Here is a 15,388-nt window from a genome sequence, read left to right as displayed (position 1 = left end):
AGGTAAGAGAGTGAAGGAGACAAGCTAGGAGAGGTGAGGCCACAACTTGCCATTTAATTGTCCGTCTGTATAAATAAATCATTTTTCATTAGAAAACTCTACAGTACATCTGGGAGACCCAGGTCCCTCCCCCCTGGCGTGGCTGGCTCCTTCGGTCAGACTCATGGCTCTACCCTCACGCTGGAGGCCAGGCCATGTGGGAGCTGGCGGGCGCCAAGGCTAGATGTGGGCAGACCAGGAGGAGAGCCCTCGTCCCCCAGGGCGAGGCGGCCGTGCCTCCGGTCCAAAAGTCGGTAGACTTTGGTGGCCGTGGTCTGGGGAACATCCTCAGGTGCAGGTTGCAGCCTTGTGGCTAGGCGGTATCAGCACCCGCTGTGTGCTCCTGAGGCTTGGTGGGGAGGCTGGGGCAGGCTAGCAGCAGCCCTCCGGGAGGCAGGGTGCCTCCTGGGCCGGGCGCCTCTCGATGGGGAGAAGACTCACGTGGTTCCTAGTCCTTTTCCCGGGTCCACTTGATCATGGTCTCCGGGGAGCGATAGAGGAAGATGAGTTTGGCATACAGCTCTTCCTCCAGCTCCAGCTCCCGGGTCTCCCGCACCAGGAAGATGTCCTGGCAGAGCTTCAGGATGCGGTCTACACAAGGCAGCTCCTCGAACATGATGGAGTGCGAGATCTCACTGAAGAAACCGCGAACAAACTTGCCAATCACCAGCACGATGGATACGTACAGCCCCATGATTCTGCCGGAGGGGGAACGCAGTCAGGGCCTGGCAGGGTGCTCTAGCAACCACCCAGCAGGGGGGCCAGGGTAGAGGCCAGAGTGGGCTGGGAGGAGAGAAGGTGGGGACCTAGAGGTTTGGGGTCTGCTCCTTAACTGGGGGGGGGGCCTGACAGAGTAGCCCACCTCCTGTCTCTCGAGCTTCAGAGGAGAGGGGAGTCCCAGGACGGTGCCCTCGCCCACCCCTTCCCACACAGACCCTCGGACGCTGCAGCACTCACCCGTATCCGGCCAGGAAGCCCAGGCTAGGGGGGCTGACCTTGTCGCTGAATATGACCATGGGCAGGATATTGCAGTCTGGCTGACAGTCTTGGATGGTGATCACCCACCACTCGAGGGAACGGTCTTTCACCCCATTCCGTTGCAGGGACAGGTTCACCCCCAAGTAGTCTTTTTCCTCTTCTGGAGAATAGATACAGAAGCTTGAGGGATGCTTTATGCAGACCCCTGGGCTTTGGGAGCCGGGGTATGCGCGCCTTCTTCCCTCCGCCCCAGAACACGGTGGGTGTCTTGGCACTGTCCACGGACTCAGAGATGGGCCCATCGGGATGCCCTGTGCAGACTCTTGGCCAGTCACGAGAAGGGAAACAACCACCCTGGCCCTTCTCTTTTCCCCACCCCACTGACTGCCTGCTGCACTCACCTGGTTGTAGCTGCTTGACTGGGTTGGCCTCAGGACCGTTGGGGGCACGGATGTATTTGGGGAAGAGGTTCGGGATGACCCTACAAAGTCAGAGTGATGGAGTTGGGGTGGTGCCCTCTCCCCTCCCTGGAGCGGGTGCAGGGGCTGCCACTTACACAGCCTGGTTTGTGGTTCCCTCCAGCAGGCTGGCTAGCTGTCTCCGCTCCGTGCTGTTGGGGGTGAGGTCCATCGTGTGTTTGTCGTTGGTATATTCCACAGTGCCTCCCTTGGCCAGGTCTCTGCAGGCACAGGTGAGAGTGAGTGCTGGGGGAGAGGCAGACAGCCCCCAGCCCAGCCCCTCACCCCTTCGTGAGCCCCCAGACCTCTGAAAGTTCCAGGTGAACCGAAGGGTGATGTCGGACGTGCCGTTGTATAGCTCTTTTTTCATCTGTTCCCTACTTGGGGGGCTGATGCGCCACAGGGCCCCTGAACTGCCCTCGATTTGTGCCGTGACAATGTCCTCATAGCTGTACTGGCTAATGAACTGCATGGCCAGCTGTGTTGGAGTGGAAGGGAGTACAGGGTCAGCTGGCCCGCCCCCAGCCCCTTGTGCCCCTCTGGTCCCCCCTTTCCCATCTGACCACCCCTACCCACACGTCACTCCAGGGGGCAGGGCAGCTTACCGGAAAAGGGTCAAATTTCCTGGTCAGCTTTTCGTAGGTGTCAGGTGTGAAAGGCACGATGGATTGCTGCTGTGCACTCATGGTAAACAAGGGCTGGGGGGTGGGGTGGTGGGAGAGTTGGTTCAGTCTTGGGAGTCGTCCCCCTCCACCCCTAGTTCTAGCTCCCTCTGCAGGATGCCATCTCTCCCCTCAACCCCCACCTCCTACAAGCAACATTCCTTTCCCTCTTCTCAACTGAGGAGGACCCTGGCTGTGCTCAGACCACTCTCCACAAGCGAGGGGGAGGTGTCAGCAGGTTCTCTGTCCCCCAGTCCCATTGCCAGATCCTTTTTCTACCACCTTGAGGACCTTTCCATTACACAATGTCATTTATACCTTCTCTTTCTATCACTTAGTGCTCCGCTCTCAAACCGTTGACCTCAGTACCTGGCTCCTGATCTGTCGTCTTATTCCCCTACCCTATGTCATCTCCATCATGGCCACCATCTCCAGGCATTCTAATATTTGTATAGACAGTCTCTACAACAACCTCGATTTCTCCATTTCCCCCAAACCCAACAACCTCCACCACATTTCAGCCAAGCGCCGTCATGGTCATACTCTAGACCTTACCATCTCTTGATTATTACACTACCTCCAGGTCCCTAAATGTTGGAATTGAACTCTCCCAATCACGACCTTCTATCTCTTCCATTCACACTATTGATGGCTTGGTAACACAGTGGCTAGACTGCTGGACACTAGCTATGTGACACTGGCCAAGCCACTTAACATTTTTCAGTCTCAGTTTCCCCACCTGTAAAACTGAGATAATAACTGCACCTACCTCACAGGATTGTAAGGATTAAATGAAATTTTATATATGTGTGTATGTGTGCGTGCATGCGTGTGTGTGTGTGTGTGCTTTATAAACATCAAAGTCCTATGTAAACTCTAACTTATTAAATCTGCTTGTCATCCTTGTAAGCCCTTCTCCTTTCACTCACTGTTATTTCTCCCTCTTACTCCACTTTGCTCCAATCTCATTGACTCATATGGCTTCAGCTACCACCTATGTTCATGCAGTCCAGGTGATTCTTAGATCTATAGCTGTGAACCCCCAACTCCTGCTGCCTACACGGCATACAGGGCATTTCCACCTGGATATCTCACCAGCAATTACAAATCAACACATCCAGAACTGAGCTGCTTTTCCTTCTCCCCAAACCTGGTTCTCCTGACCCCACCATCTCTGTCAGCAGCGCCATACTTCACCCAATTTCCCCTGGGGCCGTCTTGGTCTCTACCCTTTCCTTCATCTGCCATAACAAAGCGGTGGCCAACTCCTGTTCATTTCTGCTATGTGGCATCTCTCCCTTGTCTAGCTCACTCTGGCACCAGTCTGTTGTTGGTCCTTCATTACCCATCCATCTGCACTACAGCAGTAGCCTTTGAGCACATCTTCCCATCTCTCCTCTCAACCCCCTCACTCATCAAGCCCTCACATAAATTGCTTCTAAAGCATACCTGAGAGGGTGATAGAGTGTCCTAGAGGTCTTAGGCTAGTTTTAAGTTAAAGCTTAGACTTCAGAGACACTGTTGAGGGCATCTCCACTGGTTCCTTTTATCCTACTAAGTTCAAAGATCTTTGCCTGGCCATTCAAAGGCCTTTACCATCTGGTTCCATTCCACCTTGTATCTCATTATTTTCATCCACAGAGCAGCATCCAGGTGGCATCATGGATAGAGCTCTGGACTTGGAGTCAGAAAGCCCTAAGTTTGAATCCAGTCTCAAATACTTTACCAGCTGTGTGACCCTAGGCAAGTCACTTAACCACTCTGTGCCTCAGTTTCCTCATGTGTAAAATAAAGGTGATTGGATTTGATGGATTCTAAGGTCCCTTGCAGCTCTAAATCTGATCCCATGGTCATGCCAAATGGACCTATTCTCAAACACAGCCTGCACTTCCCTGCCCTATCCTGGGATGGCCCTCCCTCTCTCGCCTGTTGAATTCCTGCCCAATTTGAATGCCACCAATCCAAGGTGGCTTCACTCATAGTAAAGACCTGAAACTCAGATTTCACTTTTTTTTTTAAGCAATTCTCCAAGGCACTACTAATATGTAATAACTATTTATGTCTTATCCCTTTACGAGACTGGAAACTCCGTGAAGGCAAAGACTATATCTGATGGTCTTTGTACTTCCCCCAGCACCCATCACAGTGCTCTGCAGAAACTAGGTGCTTAATATATTTCTACTGCATGTGTGCATGAATGAATGAATAAAAGTATCCATGACTGAATCAGTCATAACAATCCTGTGTACACTACTCCCAGTTTGACAAATGGGGTCACCAAGTTCCAGAGAGGAAGTTGGCTAAGATCACATAGCTAGTAATGAACCAGAATTGGAGCATAGGTACAATGAGTTTTTAGGTGGGAAGTTCAACCTCTTTGTTTTACAGATGAGGGAACTGAGGCCCAGCCAGGAGAAATGACATGCCCAAGGTCATGAAGATAGTAGCAAAGGTTTCTTGACCCCCAATATGTACTTTTCACTATACTGCCCTGCCCCAAACCATCGACTCTGAGGGCAACTTTTGTCCATCCCTGCTTATCTTTCCATATCTTTCCCATTGAACGGTCACTAGGTAATTCTGCATGATAAGTTCTGTTCTCAGGCAGACTTAGGGGGGCCTGGTTCCCTCTAATGTAGGAATAAGCAGAGGGCAAGGATCCTTGGAGAGATCCCCAGGCTTCTTACCTCATAGCCACCAAGCTTGAGGGTGACAGTGACATCAATGGGGTGATTGACCACACCGACCACAGAGCGTACTAGCGACATAAAAAGCAGTGGGAACCAGATGATGGCAATGAGGAAGAGGATGATGAGTCCCCCCATACCATACTTGACGATCTTCTTTTTCTTCTGCCCTTTGGGCTGTGGGTATTTCTAGAGTCAGATGGAGAAATGGGGCAGATGAGTATTCTTGACATGGGGAGCCCACATACTCCACAGGACAGAGGTCAAGGCTAAGAGGCTATAATTAAAACAAGAGCTGAGGGCATGGGGACAGAAATGGCATTCTTTGTGATTTGGTGGTGTTATTCCTGCCAAAAAAAACATGAATGAATTACCACGGTCTACCAAATGGATAGTCCAAAATCCTTAACTTGTCAGTCAAGGCCTGTTTTGATCTTCCTCTGAAGCCTTAGGTATGTTATCTATGGAACAAGTATTATTTCCCCTCTACTGGGCCACAGTGCCTAGCATATAGTAGGCACCATATAAATGCTTATTCCCTTCCTTCTCCTCTACTGGGCTCTCTAGAATACTCGCTTGGTAGGTAACAAACTTGCTTCCGTCCTAAATCTTTTTCTTTCCTACTCCCTTCTATCTTATGGCTCCCTCCTGATGACTGAGCCTCCTGGACCACCCTTTCTAGCACTGTACTTCCACTCATTCCCCCCAGACTTACAGGTCGAGGTAGAGGAGGTGGAATACCCCTTTCTCCTCAATGACACTTCCAGGCTCCCCTTTCTAACACCATCACTCAATAACTTCTCTTTTGAGTTTCACTCAATCAAAAATCTGGTAGCCATTGTCAAATGATTTCTAGGATACTCCTTTTTTTTCCTCAATGAATTTAGTGCTTGGCTCACAGTCTTTCTCTCCTTATTAACTCCTGCTGTCGTACTAGGAGACTTATTGGTGCTCCCTCAAACATCCTTATCTCTCAGTTCCTCAATTTGCTCACTTCCAATGACTTATTCCTCACCTACAGACAAAAATGGTCCTGCCCTTGATCTTGCCACATCCACTTCCGTGTTCATGAACTCTGATATTCCCTTACCTGATCATGACGTGTGGTTATTCCACGTCTCCGTCTGCATGACGACACCAAACGCTGTGCTTCATCCTTCCCATGATGTCCAATCCTGAGCTCCTTAGTTCTTTCCCAGGCCATTATTCCTGCCCCAGCTACACTCTCCTCCATTGTCCATCTTGGCCCCTTAGTGAACTGGCTTAACCCTACAGTAAATCCCTTGCCCCCTAGCCTGTCACCAATCTTGCTCTGCCAAGCCTCAGCCTGGGATTGCCCCCACCAGCCACCTCCTTCCCTCCTACTCACTTGGTACTAAACAAAACTGGAGAAAATCCTGACACCATGCTGATTGGCTCCACTGCAAGTGGAAGTTACATAATCACAGCCACAGCAAGGCAATCTTTCACACCTCCCTAATTGACTCACTGTCCTACTCACTCCAGCTGCTTTTCCAGATCTTTTTCATCCATCCTCAAACCTGCCGTGCCTTCCCCTCCTCCCACCTTCCCAGCTAAGAACCTTACATCATATATCTCTGAAAAAATTGAGTCCCCTCTTCCTTACAATGGTAGGTGCGAGCATCTACCAGGGATGAAATGACCTTCTGCCACTCTGTGCCATGAATTCGTCCCTTTCTCACACGATGAGGTGGGCCAAGGCCAACCTTTCTCTGTGCACAAATGATCCCATTCCATCCCGTCGTCTCTGGCAGATCACTCCCTCTATCATCTCCACTCCTTGTCTTCAAACTCTCCTTGTCTACCAGCTGCGTCCCTGGTGCCTACCATTATGACCATGACTCCCCAATCCACACATCCCCCCCAACTTGATCCGCCCATTTCTGTTGGCTGTCATCCCCTCTCCTCCCTTTTGGAATTTAACTTCTGGAGAAGGCTGTCTACACTATGTACCTCCACTTACCTTTCTCTCACTCTCTTTTTAACACTGTATGGTGTGGTTTCCAGGTTTATCCTTCAACTCCAACTGCTCTCTCCAAAGTCACTAACGATCTCACAATTGCTCAATCTAATAGCCTTTTCTCAATTCTCATCCTCCTTGACCACTTCACAGCCTTTGACACTATAGATCACTCTTCTCTTTTCCTGACACTGCTCACTCCTCATTTGCCGTTGCTAGATCTTCACCCAGGTCGTGTCCACTGACTGTGGGTGTCTTCTTTTCTTCTCCCTCTATACTATGTTCCTTGGTGATCTCATCCGCTTCCATGGACTCATTTATCATCTCTATGCTGATGATTCTCAAATCTGCTTCTGCAGTCCTAACCTCTCTGCTGACCTTCAGTCTCACATCTTCAGCTGCCTATTGGACATCTTGAAGTGGCTGTCCTGTAGACATCTTCTTAAATACAACAAGTCTAAAATTGGACTCATCTTTCCCCCAAAGCCCTCCCCTCTTCTAAATTTCCCTATAACTGCCCTAATCGCCCGATGTTGAGGGCACCAAGGCTTACAACATGGATGACATCCTTGACTTTTCACTCTTTCTCACCCCCCAGATCCAAGCTGTTACCAAGGCTGATTGATTTTATGCCCCCTTCTGTCCTCTAACACTGTCCCCACTCTGGTGGAGACCCTCATCCCCTCATGCCTGGACTATTGAAAAAGCTGCTGGTAGGTCTGCAAGCCTCAAGTCTCTCTCTCCCTCCAACCCATCCTCTACTCAGCTATCAAAATGATCTCCCTAAAGCTCAGTTCTAACCATGCCTTACCCCTTACATCCCACCCACCCATATTCAACAAATGCTAGTGGCTCTGAGTCACCTCCAGGATCAAATATAAAATCTATTGGTCATTCATAACTTCCCTACCTTTCCAATTTTCTTTCACCTTACACCTCAATCCCACCTCCATCACCACCACATGCTTTGTAATCCAGTGACACTGGCCCCCTTGTCATCCCTGCCACAAGACACTCCAGCTCTAAACTCTTGCCATTTCCACTGGCTCTTCCCCATGCCCTGGAATACTCTCCCTTCTCATCTCTGCTTTCTGGCCTCCTTTAAGTCCCAATTAAAATTCCCCCTTCTACAGAAAGCTTTTTTCAATCCTCATGAATTCTAGTGCCTTCCTTCAGTTGATTGTTTCCACTTTATCCTGTATATAGCTTGTCTGTACATAGTAGTTTTCATGTTTCTCACCCATTAAACTGTAACTCCTTGAAAGGAGGGATTATCTTTTTTACCTTTCTTTGTATTCCCAAAGCTTAGTACAGTGCCTGGCATATAGTAGGTGCTTAGTAAATATTTATTGACTGCCTATCTAACCACTCACCTTTCTCCAGTTATCTATCCATCCATCCATGCATCCATCCATCCATTTATTCATCCATCTATCTTCCATCCATCCACCCATCCATTTATTCATCCATCTTCCATCCATCCATCCATTTATTCATCCATCTATCTTCTATCCATCTATCCATCCATTTATTCATCCATCTATCTTCCATCCATCCACCCATCCATTTATTCATCCATCTATCTTCCATCCATCCATCCATCTACCCATCCATTTATTCATCCTTCTATCTTCCATCCATTCCTCCATCCATTTATTCATCCATCTATCTTCCAGCCATTCCTCCATCTAATCACTCATCCGTCCATGTATCCGTCTGTCCGTCATTCCCCTTCCCTCCCTCCCCTCTCCTTCTCTCTGCTAACCCTGCACGAGCTCAGGCTACCTTCTCTGTCTCTCGACTACACTTGATGATGAAGATGTTGGCATAGATGTCCTCCACACACATCCAGTTGGACAGGGATAATGTAGTATCCGTCCACACCCAGTCCATCACAGCGCGCAGCTCTACCAAGAATGGCACCAGCCGGAATCTGCTCCCAGACAAAAGGATTCATGTGTTAACCTCTGGCCCTGCCCCCCCCCCCAATCACCTCTGTTGATTAGAGGAGGGGCATTTTGGATGACTCCGGGATCTCCACCCTCTGGCTGGGATTGCTTCCTTTCTCTGGGCCTCAGTTTCCTTATCCGTAAAATGGAAAGGGCTTAGCCTCCATGATCCCTGAGGGCCCTTTCAGGTTCAGCTTCCCATGATGTTCTATGACTGAGCTGCCAGGGAAAAGCTCAAAGGTAGGTCCCAGTGATGAGAGGTTGTATTTCCTAATTCTGTGACTCGAACACGGGGTTAAGACCTGGATAACCCCTTGGTTGAAGCTGACTTTGAAGTACCTGAGAGTAACTGCTCTGGGGACTGAGGGGATAGACCCGGAGCTTACCCCTGGAACAGGAAGAGGTTGAGGTGATTATATTTCTTGGTGAGGAAGTTGCCCAGGATGCGGGTAGGGTACCCACAACGTATCTGGTATGCTGACAGGGCAAAGTAGATGCACTTTACAAAGTACCACAGCTGGGCCACAGCATTCTGGCTGAACATCCTGTGGGGAGGGGAAGGTGGTCCCCCAAAGTCAAGTCCGTGGGCTCCATGGAGCTTTGCCTAAGGGCATCCCCAGCTACACAGGTGTTGAGACCTGCTCCCCATCACTCCAGGCAACAGGGACTCAGATTTCAGCCAGAAAGGACCCCCAAATCTTCCAGTTAGATGTAGCCAGAACTTTGGGATTAGCAGCTGCCTCTTGCTGCCTGTAGCCATGTTGGCTTTGGCCCATTGGCCAGGAGCCTCTGCGTGAGCCCCTCTGCACAAATCCCCTCTTTACTCTCCATCAAAGGCGTGGACCCCTGGTCTCTATGTGTTCGTGGGCATGCCTTGGGGGAAGATTATTCAGCCTTCCGGTTCCCCCCAACACACACACTAGGCTTCCGTGTCGAAAGCCTGCTTAATGGTCAAAGAGGGTATCCTTCCCAGCCCTCCCCAAGTCAGGGCCACCACACCCCCCCTCCCACCCTGCGCCCACCTCTCAGTGACAGCAGGCAGGATGAAGAACATCCAGAGATGGATTCCAAACACGAGGATGACCTGGAAGATGAGCTTTCCCAGCACAGTCTTACGCAGGTACAGGGCCCGGTCGATGACCATCGTAGCAAACTGGATGAGTAACATGACGAGGAAGGCCTCGGGCACCTGGTCATCCGACAGGGAGGAGGTGATGTCCGTGGCCGCCGAGTGTTTCTGGGAGGGTGAAGAAGACGTTAGAATCGAGAAGGCCTTGGATACAACTGAGCCCATCCCTCTCCCTTTAACAGATAAGGAAACTGAGTCAGAGAAGGAAAGTGACTTGTGTAAGGTCATGTAGACAGCTAGCAATGGAGTTGAGTCTAGAACTCAGGTCTGTTGATTCCTAGCCCAGCGTTCTTTTAGCTCCAGAAAATGGACAGGACTCTCATGAGACTCAAGGGATCCCTGTCTTATATAGTTCTGATCAACCAAAAGCATTTAGTGAACCCCTACTGCGTGCCCAATCCTAGACACTGTGGAAAAGAATCATAGAACTATAGAATTTCAGAGCATGAAGGGAATAGTAGAAAGGATTGGAGTCAGAAGAGATCTGAGTTCAAATCCCACTTTTGACCATAGGCAAGTCACTGTTTTCCCTGAACCTCTGTTTCCCCCCTCTCTGTGAAATAGAGATGATAATATTTGTCATACAGAGGCAGCTGATGGCACAGTGGTTAGAATGCTGGATTTAGAGACCCAAGTTCAAATCCTGCCTCAGACTCTTACTCCGTGTGTGACCCTGGGCAAGTCACTTAACTTCTGTTTGCCTCAGTTTCCTCATCTGTAAAACAGAGATGACAACACCTCCCTCCCCATCATTGTTGTGAGGATGGAGTGATTTAATGGCTATATAAATGTTAACTATTATCCCTAGCTATTATTTACATGTTAGACATAGAAATAAAGTGAAAGATTGAGGGCAGAGATTGTTTTTCATTTTTGTCTTTGTAGCCTCAGATTTCAGCCCTACAACCTCACATACGGAAGTAACAACTTCAAGGCGCTGTCCACAGATTATTCTCTCTTCTAATCCTCAATAACAACCATCCAAGACAGGCACTCGAAGTCTTATTGTTACTATATTATATAGTATATAGCATAATATATTATATAATATATAATTCTATATAATAATATACTATATAAAATAATATACTATAATAATGTAATATTCTATACTGTATATTTATTATGTAATATATATTATTATATCAATTTTGCTATGGCTCCTGACAGGCACTCAGCTATTAGTGAAGGAATTTGAACCCAGGACCTTCTGACTCCAAGTCCAGTGTTCTACCCTCCATGGAGATCAGAAAACTGTGACCCAGAGAGAAGTGATGTATTTGCTCCAGGTCACATCTAGTCGCTGAGTGTAGAGAGCTTCAGCCTGATTGTGGAAGGAAGACTGATACCTTAAACAACCGGAGAAGAAAGTTAGACAGACAGTGCGTGTGGAAGTGCCCATGGTGCCTTACATACAGTGTAAGAAATATGTGAGTAAAAGAAGGAGGGAGGCAGGGTTAGAGGAAGGGAAGAGGTTCTAGATTACATTAAGGGCTGGAAGGGTCTAGAAGAGGGAGAGATGAGTGTGGGCTGAGGTGGTCTGGGAAACCCTCTGCCCCCAAGCTCTTTGTGCCACCAGGACCTGGTGCCAATTCCTTCCCACGCTTGGCATTCATCCGAGAGGCAGCAGCCAGCTGGAGCAGTGTCCTGGGGATCAGACCACTGAAGGCCATCTCCATCCCTTTCCCCACTTCCCACCCCAGTCCTCACTCTCTCCTGAAGCAGGGCCATCTTGATTGGTGGTAACCCACCATATCCAGGGGCCCCAGATCCAGCCATCTACCAGGTAACCAGGGCCTCCCTAGAGCAGGCATCCTGCCATCAGCCTTGCACCTCCTCCACCCACACCTCTGATCTTTACTTTTGACTAATTAATCAACATACTGCAATTGCTACTGGACAGGACAGTAGACAGGAAAAGACAGGACAATTGGCTTCATTCACCACCCTTGTGACTGCCTTCTCTGGTCCCCACTCCCCCACATGGATTGTCTCCCTTGTAAGCAGCTTGAGGGCAGGAACTGTCTCACATAGGTGTCCTCAGTGCTTATCACATGGTAAGGCTTAGCAAATACTTATTCATTCACTCATTCATTCATTCATTCATTCATTCATTCATTCATTCATGTATGCATGCATTCATTCATAGAGTATTGATCTTGAAGTCCTAAGATGTGCAGTTTCCTCATGTGTAAATGGGGATAATCCTTTTCACCACCTTCTTTTTCATACTACTTAGTAATCTGGAAAGTATGAGCTACTATTCCTATTACAGTAGGTACACAACCTGACTGATTTTTGGCCAGGAAATAGGGATGAAGGAAGATGGCAGGTCTGGGTGGGAGGGAGTGTCCCTGGGGCATCTGGTCATGGGAATACTGCTCTGGGCAGCCTATCTCCCTAACTAAACTGGAAGCCTCATGTGGATAGGGGCTGTATTTCCCACTTTTCTCCATTCCCTATACCAGTGAGCATGAACAGGGTATGTGGGAGAAACCAAAATCTTGAATTAATGCTGGACAAGATTCTCTAACCCATCATTGAATGACAGGTAAACTAAAAGGAGTGGGAAAAGGAGGGCATTTCTTACCCCGAAGGCCCAAAAGCCAAAGACAATGATGATGAAGTCAACAACATCTGCCAGGAACATGAGGGCGTAGACATCGGTGGCTGCTCGGTACTGAGTATGGAGGATGTCCCAGAAGAAATGACGTATGGGCTGGTATATATTCTGCACCCTGTTGTGGAGGGGTGGCACCTCAGGACCTAGTAGCTGGGTCTTGAAGGCACCCCTTTTCCCCATCACTACAATGAAGGGACAGGGACACCAGCCCCAGGCCAGGAAACAGACCTCGAGGTATGATTTCCGACCTCTATGCCTTTGCGCTGGCTGGTGGGTGATGGCGGTTCTTGGGCCGCCATCAGCACCAATCTCTTTGTCCCTCCCAGATCAAGCAGCCCCTCTGTGCCACCCTCTCAAAGTCTGGAGATGATGGCATTTGGTGGCTTCAGCCCAGTCCTGGGCAGGGCCCGGGGGGCAAAACTGGGGGTACATACATAGTCTTGAAGAAGCTCCTGATCCTGAGTTCCATGGCCTTCATCTTCTGGGGACAGCTCATCCTCTTCTCTTTTCTTTCCTTTGGTTTTTCTTCTTCCTCTGCAGGGCAAGGGAGGAAGGCGTGTCAGACAGGGACAGGCCTGGGGCTGGGGGTGTGGGGAGGTGGGTCATTTGCTGGCCTGGGCCTTCCTGCGGCCAGGGGGCAGGCCTCCGGCGGCTCACCTCCTCAGGCATTACCACCCCAGCTGCCCTGGCTCCTCTGGGTCCCAGGGGCCTAAGGAGGGGAGGGTGTCTCCTGTGGGGCTTATCTTCCTGCCTGAGGAGCAGGGCTCAGCAAAGCAAGAAACCTGTGATGAAGGAAGTGACAGCCAGAGATGCCCAGAGGGCTTTCCCACATCATCAGGAGACCTGGCTCACAGTCTTGCTTCTGCTACTGACTCATTATTATATCCTTAAGCGAGGCAGTCATCCTCTGTAGGCCTCAGTTTCTGCATCTATAAAATGGGGGTGATAATCCATGCCCTATTCACCCCAGACATTCACGGGATCATCGACTTAGCCTTAGCGTTCCAGAGGTTCTTAGAACCACAGATTTCAGAAGCCTCTGTGAACCTGAATGGAAAATCATGTATATCTTTCTTTACAGTAAACTTTGTTTTCCTTTATAATCTTCTGTATTTGATTTTATGCCTTTAAAGACATTGTTTTGAGAAGGAATCTCTAAATTTCACCAGACTGCCAATTAAGAACTCCTGAGCTAGTCCAATCCACTTACTCTACTTGTTTAATTATTTTTGTAGGCAATGGGGTTAAGTGACTTGCCCAAGGTCACATAGCCAGTAAGTGTCTGAGACCAGATTTGAATTCAGCTCCTCCTGACTCCAGGACTGGCGCTCTATCTACTGCACCACCTAGCTGCCCCAGACCACTCATTTTAAAAGCAGAAGAAACTGAGGCCAAGAGACATTAAATGATGCGCCTCGGGATAGCCAAGTAGGGAGTTTCAGAGTTGGCATTCAAAGCCAGGAGGCTTTAATGCAGTAGGAAATGGGATGGTGCTTGGCGAGGTTAGGAGGGATGCTCCTGGGGACGGCGAGGGTACGAGTGTCAAGGGGAAGCGTTATCGAGATACCGATGGCCGCCGACCCCGCGGCCTCTATGGTCTTCTTCTTCCTTCTAAACCGAAGGCCGAGTCTCCTCGTGTCCTTGGCTCCTTCAGCCTGAGCTGGGGCTCCGGCCTGGCTCTCATCCTCAACCTGGATTTCATCTTCAACCTGGACTCCATCCCGAGCCTCCGGCTGGTCCTGGAGCCCTCTTCCCGCCTCATCCTGAGTCACCAGCTCTGGCCCGGCCTCCTCTTCCAATGCCTGCTTCATGTGGTCTTCGTTTTGGTCCTGCTCCTTGGTAAATGTGTCCTCTTCATGGTCCCACAGACCGTAGCACTGAGGAGGGAGTAGGGAGGGCCACAGTGAGCCCTTGGCGTCTCCTTGGACGACGGGCGAGGTAACTAAAACCCACAGGCTCCCAGAGACTGTGCCGGGGCCCTAACCCCTGACCTCTACACCTTATGTTCTGGACCTGGGCCCATAAACTGAGCACATGGGTCAAGGCCTGTCCAACCCATGAGCACAGTGGCCCCTGACCTCAAGACTCTTCTCGAAGGAGAGGTGAGGGGGCTGAGATGGAGGGTCCTGCCTGCCTGCTCCCTCCCCCCAGCCTTGATCCTGCACCCCACCCTGGAGCCAAGGCTCACCAGCAGCAGGGACCGGTGGAAGAAAAGGGCCAGGAGCTGGACCAGGTCATACTTGATATAGCTGTCAGTCTTCTCCAGGCCCAGAATTCTTGGTGCAAAGTAGGGCTTGTTCTCATAGCGCCGCAGCACGGAGGAGCTGTTCCAGGGGAAGAAGCCAAACTGGAACAGGTACTTGATCACCACCATCACCTGCCCAGGAGAGGAGAGGGAGCTCCAGGCACCACGGCCACCACCACGCCGCCCTGCCACACCACCTGCCAGGGACTAGCTCTTCTCACCTCCACTCTGCCCTGCCTTCTGACTTAGCTCCCCCATCTGCACCATGAGAGTGTGGGCTAACTGACCTCTCGGAGGGCCTCTCTGACGTTCTGGGTTCTAAGATCCCTCCCAGTCTGACATTCTCCAACATTCTAGGCTCTAAGTTTCCTCCAAGCTTCGACATCCTAGGTTCTAAGGCCCCTTCCAGCTCTGATATTTTCTCTTCTAAGATCCTTGCCCTCCAGCTCTGATATTCTGTGTTCTAAGGTCACTCCTTAGTCTGACATTCTGTTCTAAGGTCCTTCCCAGCTCTGACATTCTAGGCTCTAAAGTTCCTCCAAGTTTGACATTCTAGGTTTCAAGACCCTTTCCAGCTCTGACATTTTCTCTTCTAAAATCCTTTGCCTTCCCAGCTCTGACATTCCCTGTTCTAAGG

The 15,388-nt window shown here is 49.8% G+C and overlaps 1 protein-coding gene across 2 annotated transcripts in view; it reads right to left on the bottom strand.

The window, feature by feature from the left end:
• Positions 1–34: 34 nt before the first annotated feature.
• The window catches only part of PIEZO1 (piezo type mechanosensitive ion channel component 1), a 169,787-nt gene continuing 154,433 nt past the window's right edge, over positions 35–15,388 (bottom strand). For both annotated transcript variants that reach the window (XM_027846483.1, XM_027846491.1), the window contains 14 exons: positions 14,695–14,883; positions 14,074–14,383; positions 12,941–13,040; positions 12,474–12,621; positions 9,777–9,991; positions 9,141–9,299; positions 8,591–8,738; positions 4,825–5,013; positions 2,081–2,173; positions 1,781–1,953; positions 1,574–1,696; positions 1,419–1,498; positions 997–1,177; positions 35–737 (listed from right to left, as the gene is read on the bottom strand). In XM_027846483.1, the coding sequence (XP_027702284.1) occupies positions 488–737; positions 997–1,177; positions 1,419–1,498; positions 1,574–1,696; positions 1,781–1,953; positions 2,081–2,173; positions 4,825–5,013; positions 8,591–8,738; positions 9,141–9,299; positions 9,777–9,991; positions 12,474–12,621; positions 12,941–13,040; positions 14,074–14,383; positions 14,695–14,883 (2,358 nt within the window). In that variant the 3' untranslated portion in view covers positions 35–487. The remainder of the gene's footprint in view (positions 738–996; positions 1,178–1,418; positions 1,499–1,573; positions 1,697–1,780; positions 1,954–2,080; positions 2,174–4,824; positions 5,014–8,590; positions 8,739–9,140; positions 9,300–9,776; positions 9,992–12,473; positions 12,622–12,940; positions 13,041–14,073; positions 14,384–14,694; positions 14,884–15,388) is intronic.

The sequence above is a fragment of the Vombatus ursinus genome, unplaced genomic scaffold (assembly GCF_900497805.2).
Source record: "Vombatus ursinus unplaced genomic scaffold, bare-nosed wombat genome assembly UNPS02005286.1, whole genome shotgun sequence".
NCBI classification, from domain to species: domain Eukaryota; kingdom Metazoa; phylum Chordata; class Mammalia; order Diprotodontia; family Vombatidae; genus Vombatus; species Vombatus ursinus.
The sequence above is the reverse complement of the archived record's forward strand: the minus strand, read 5'-3'. Positions and strand labels throughout refer to the sequence as shown.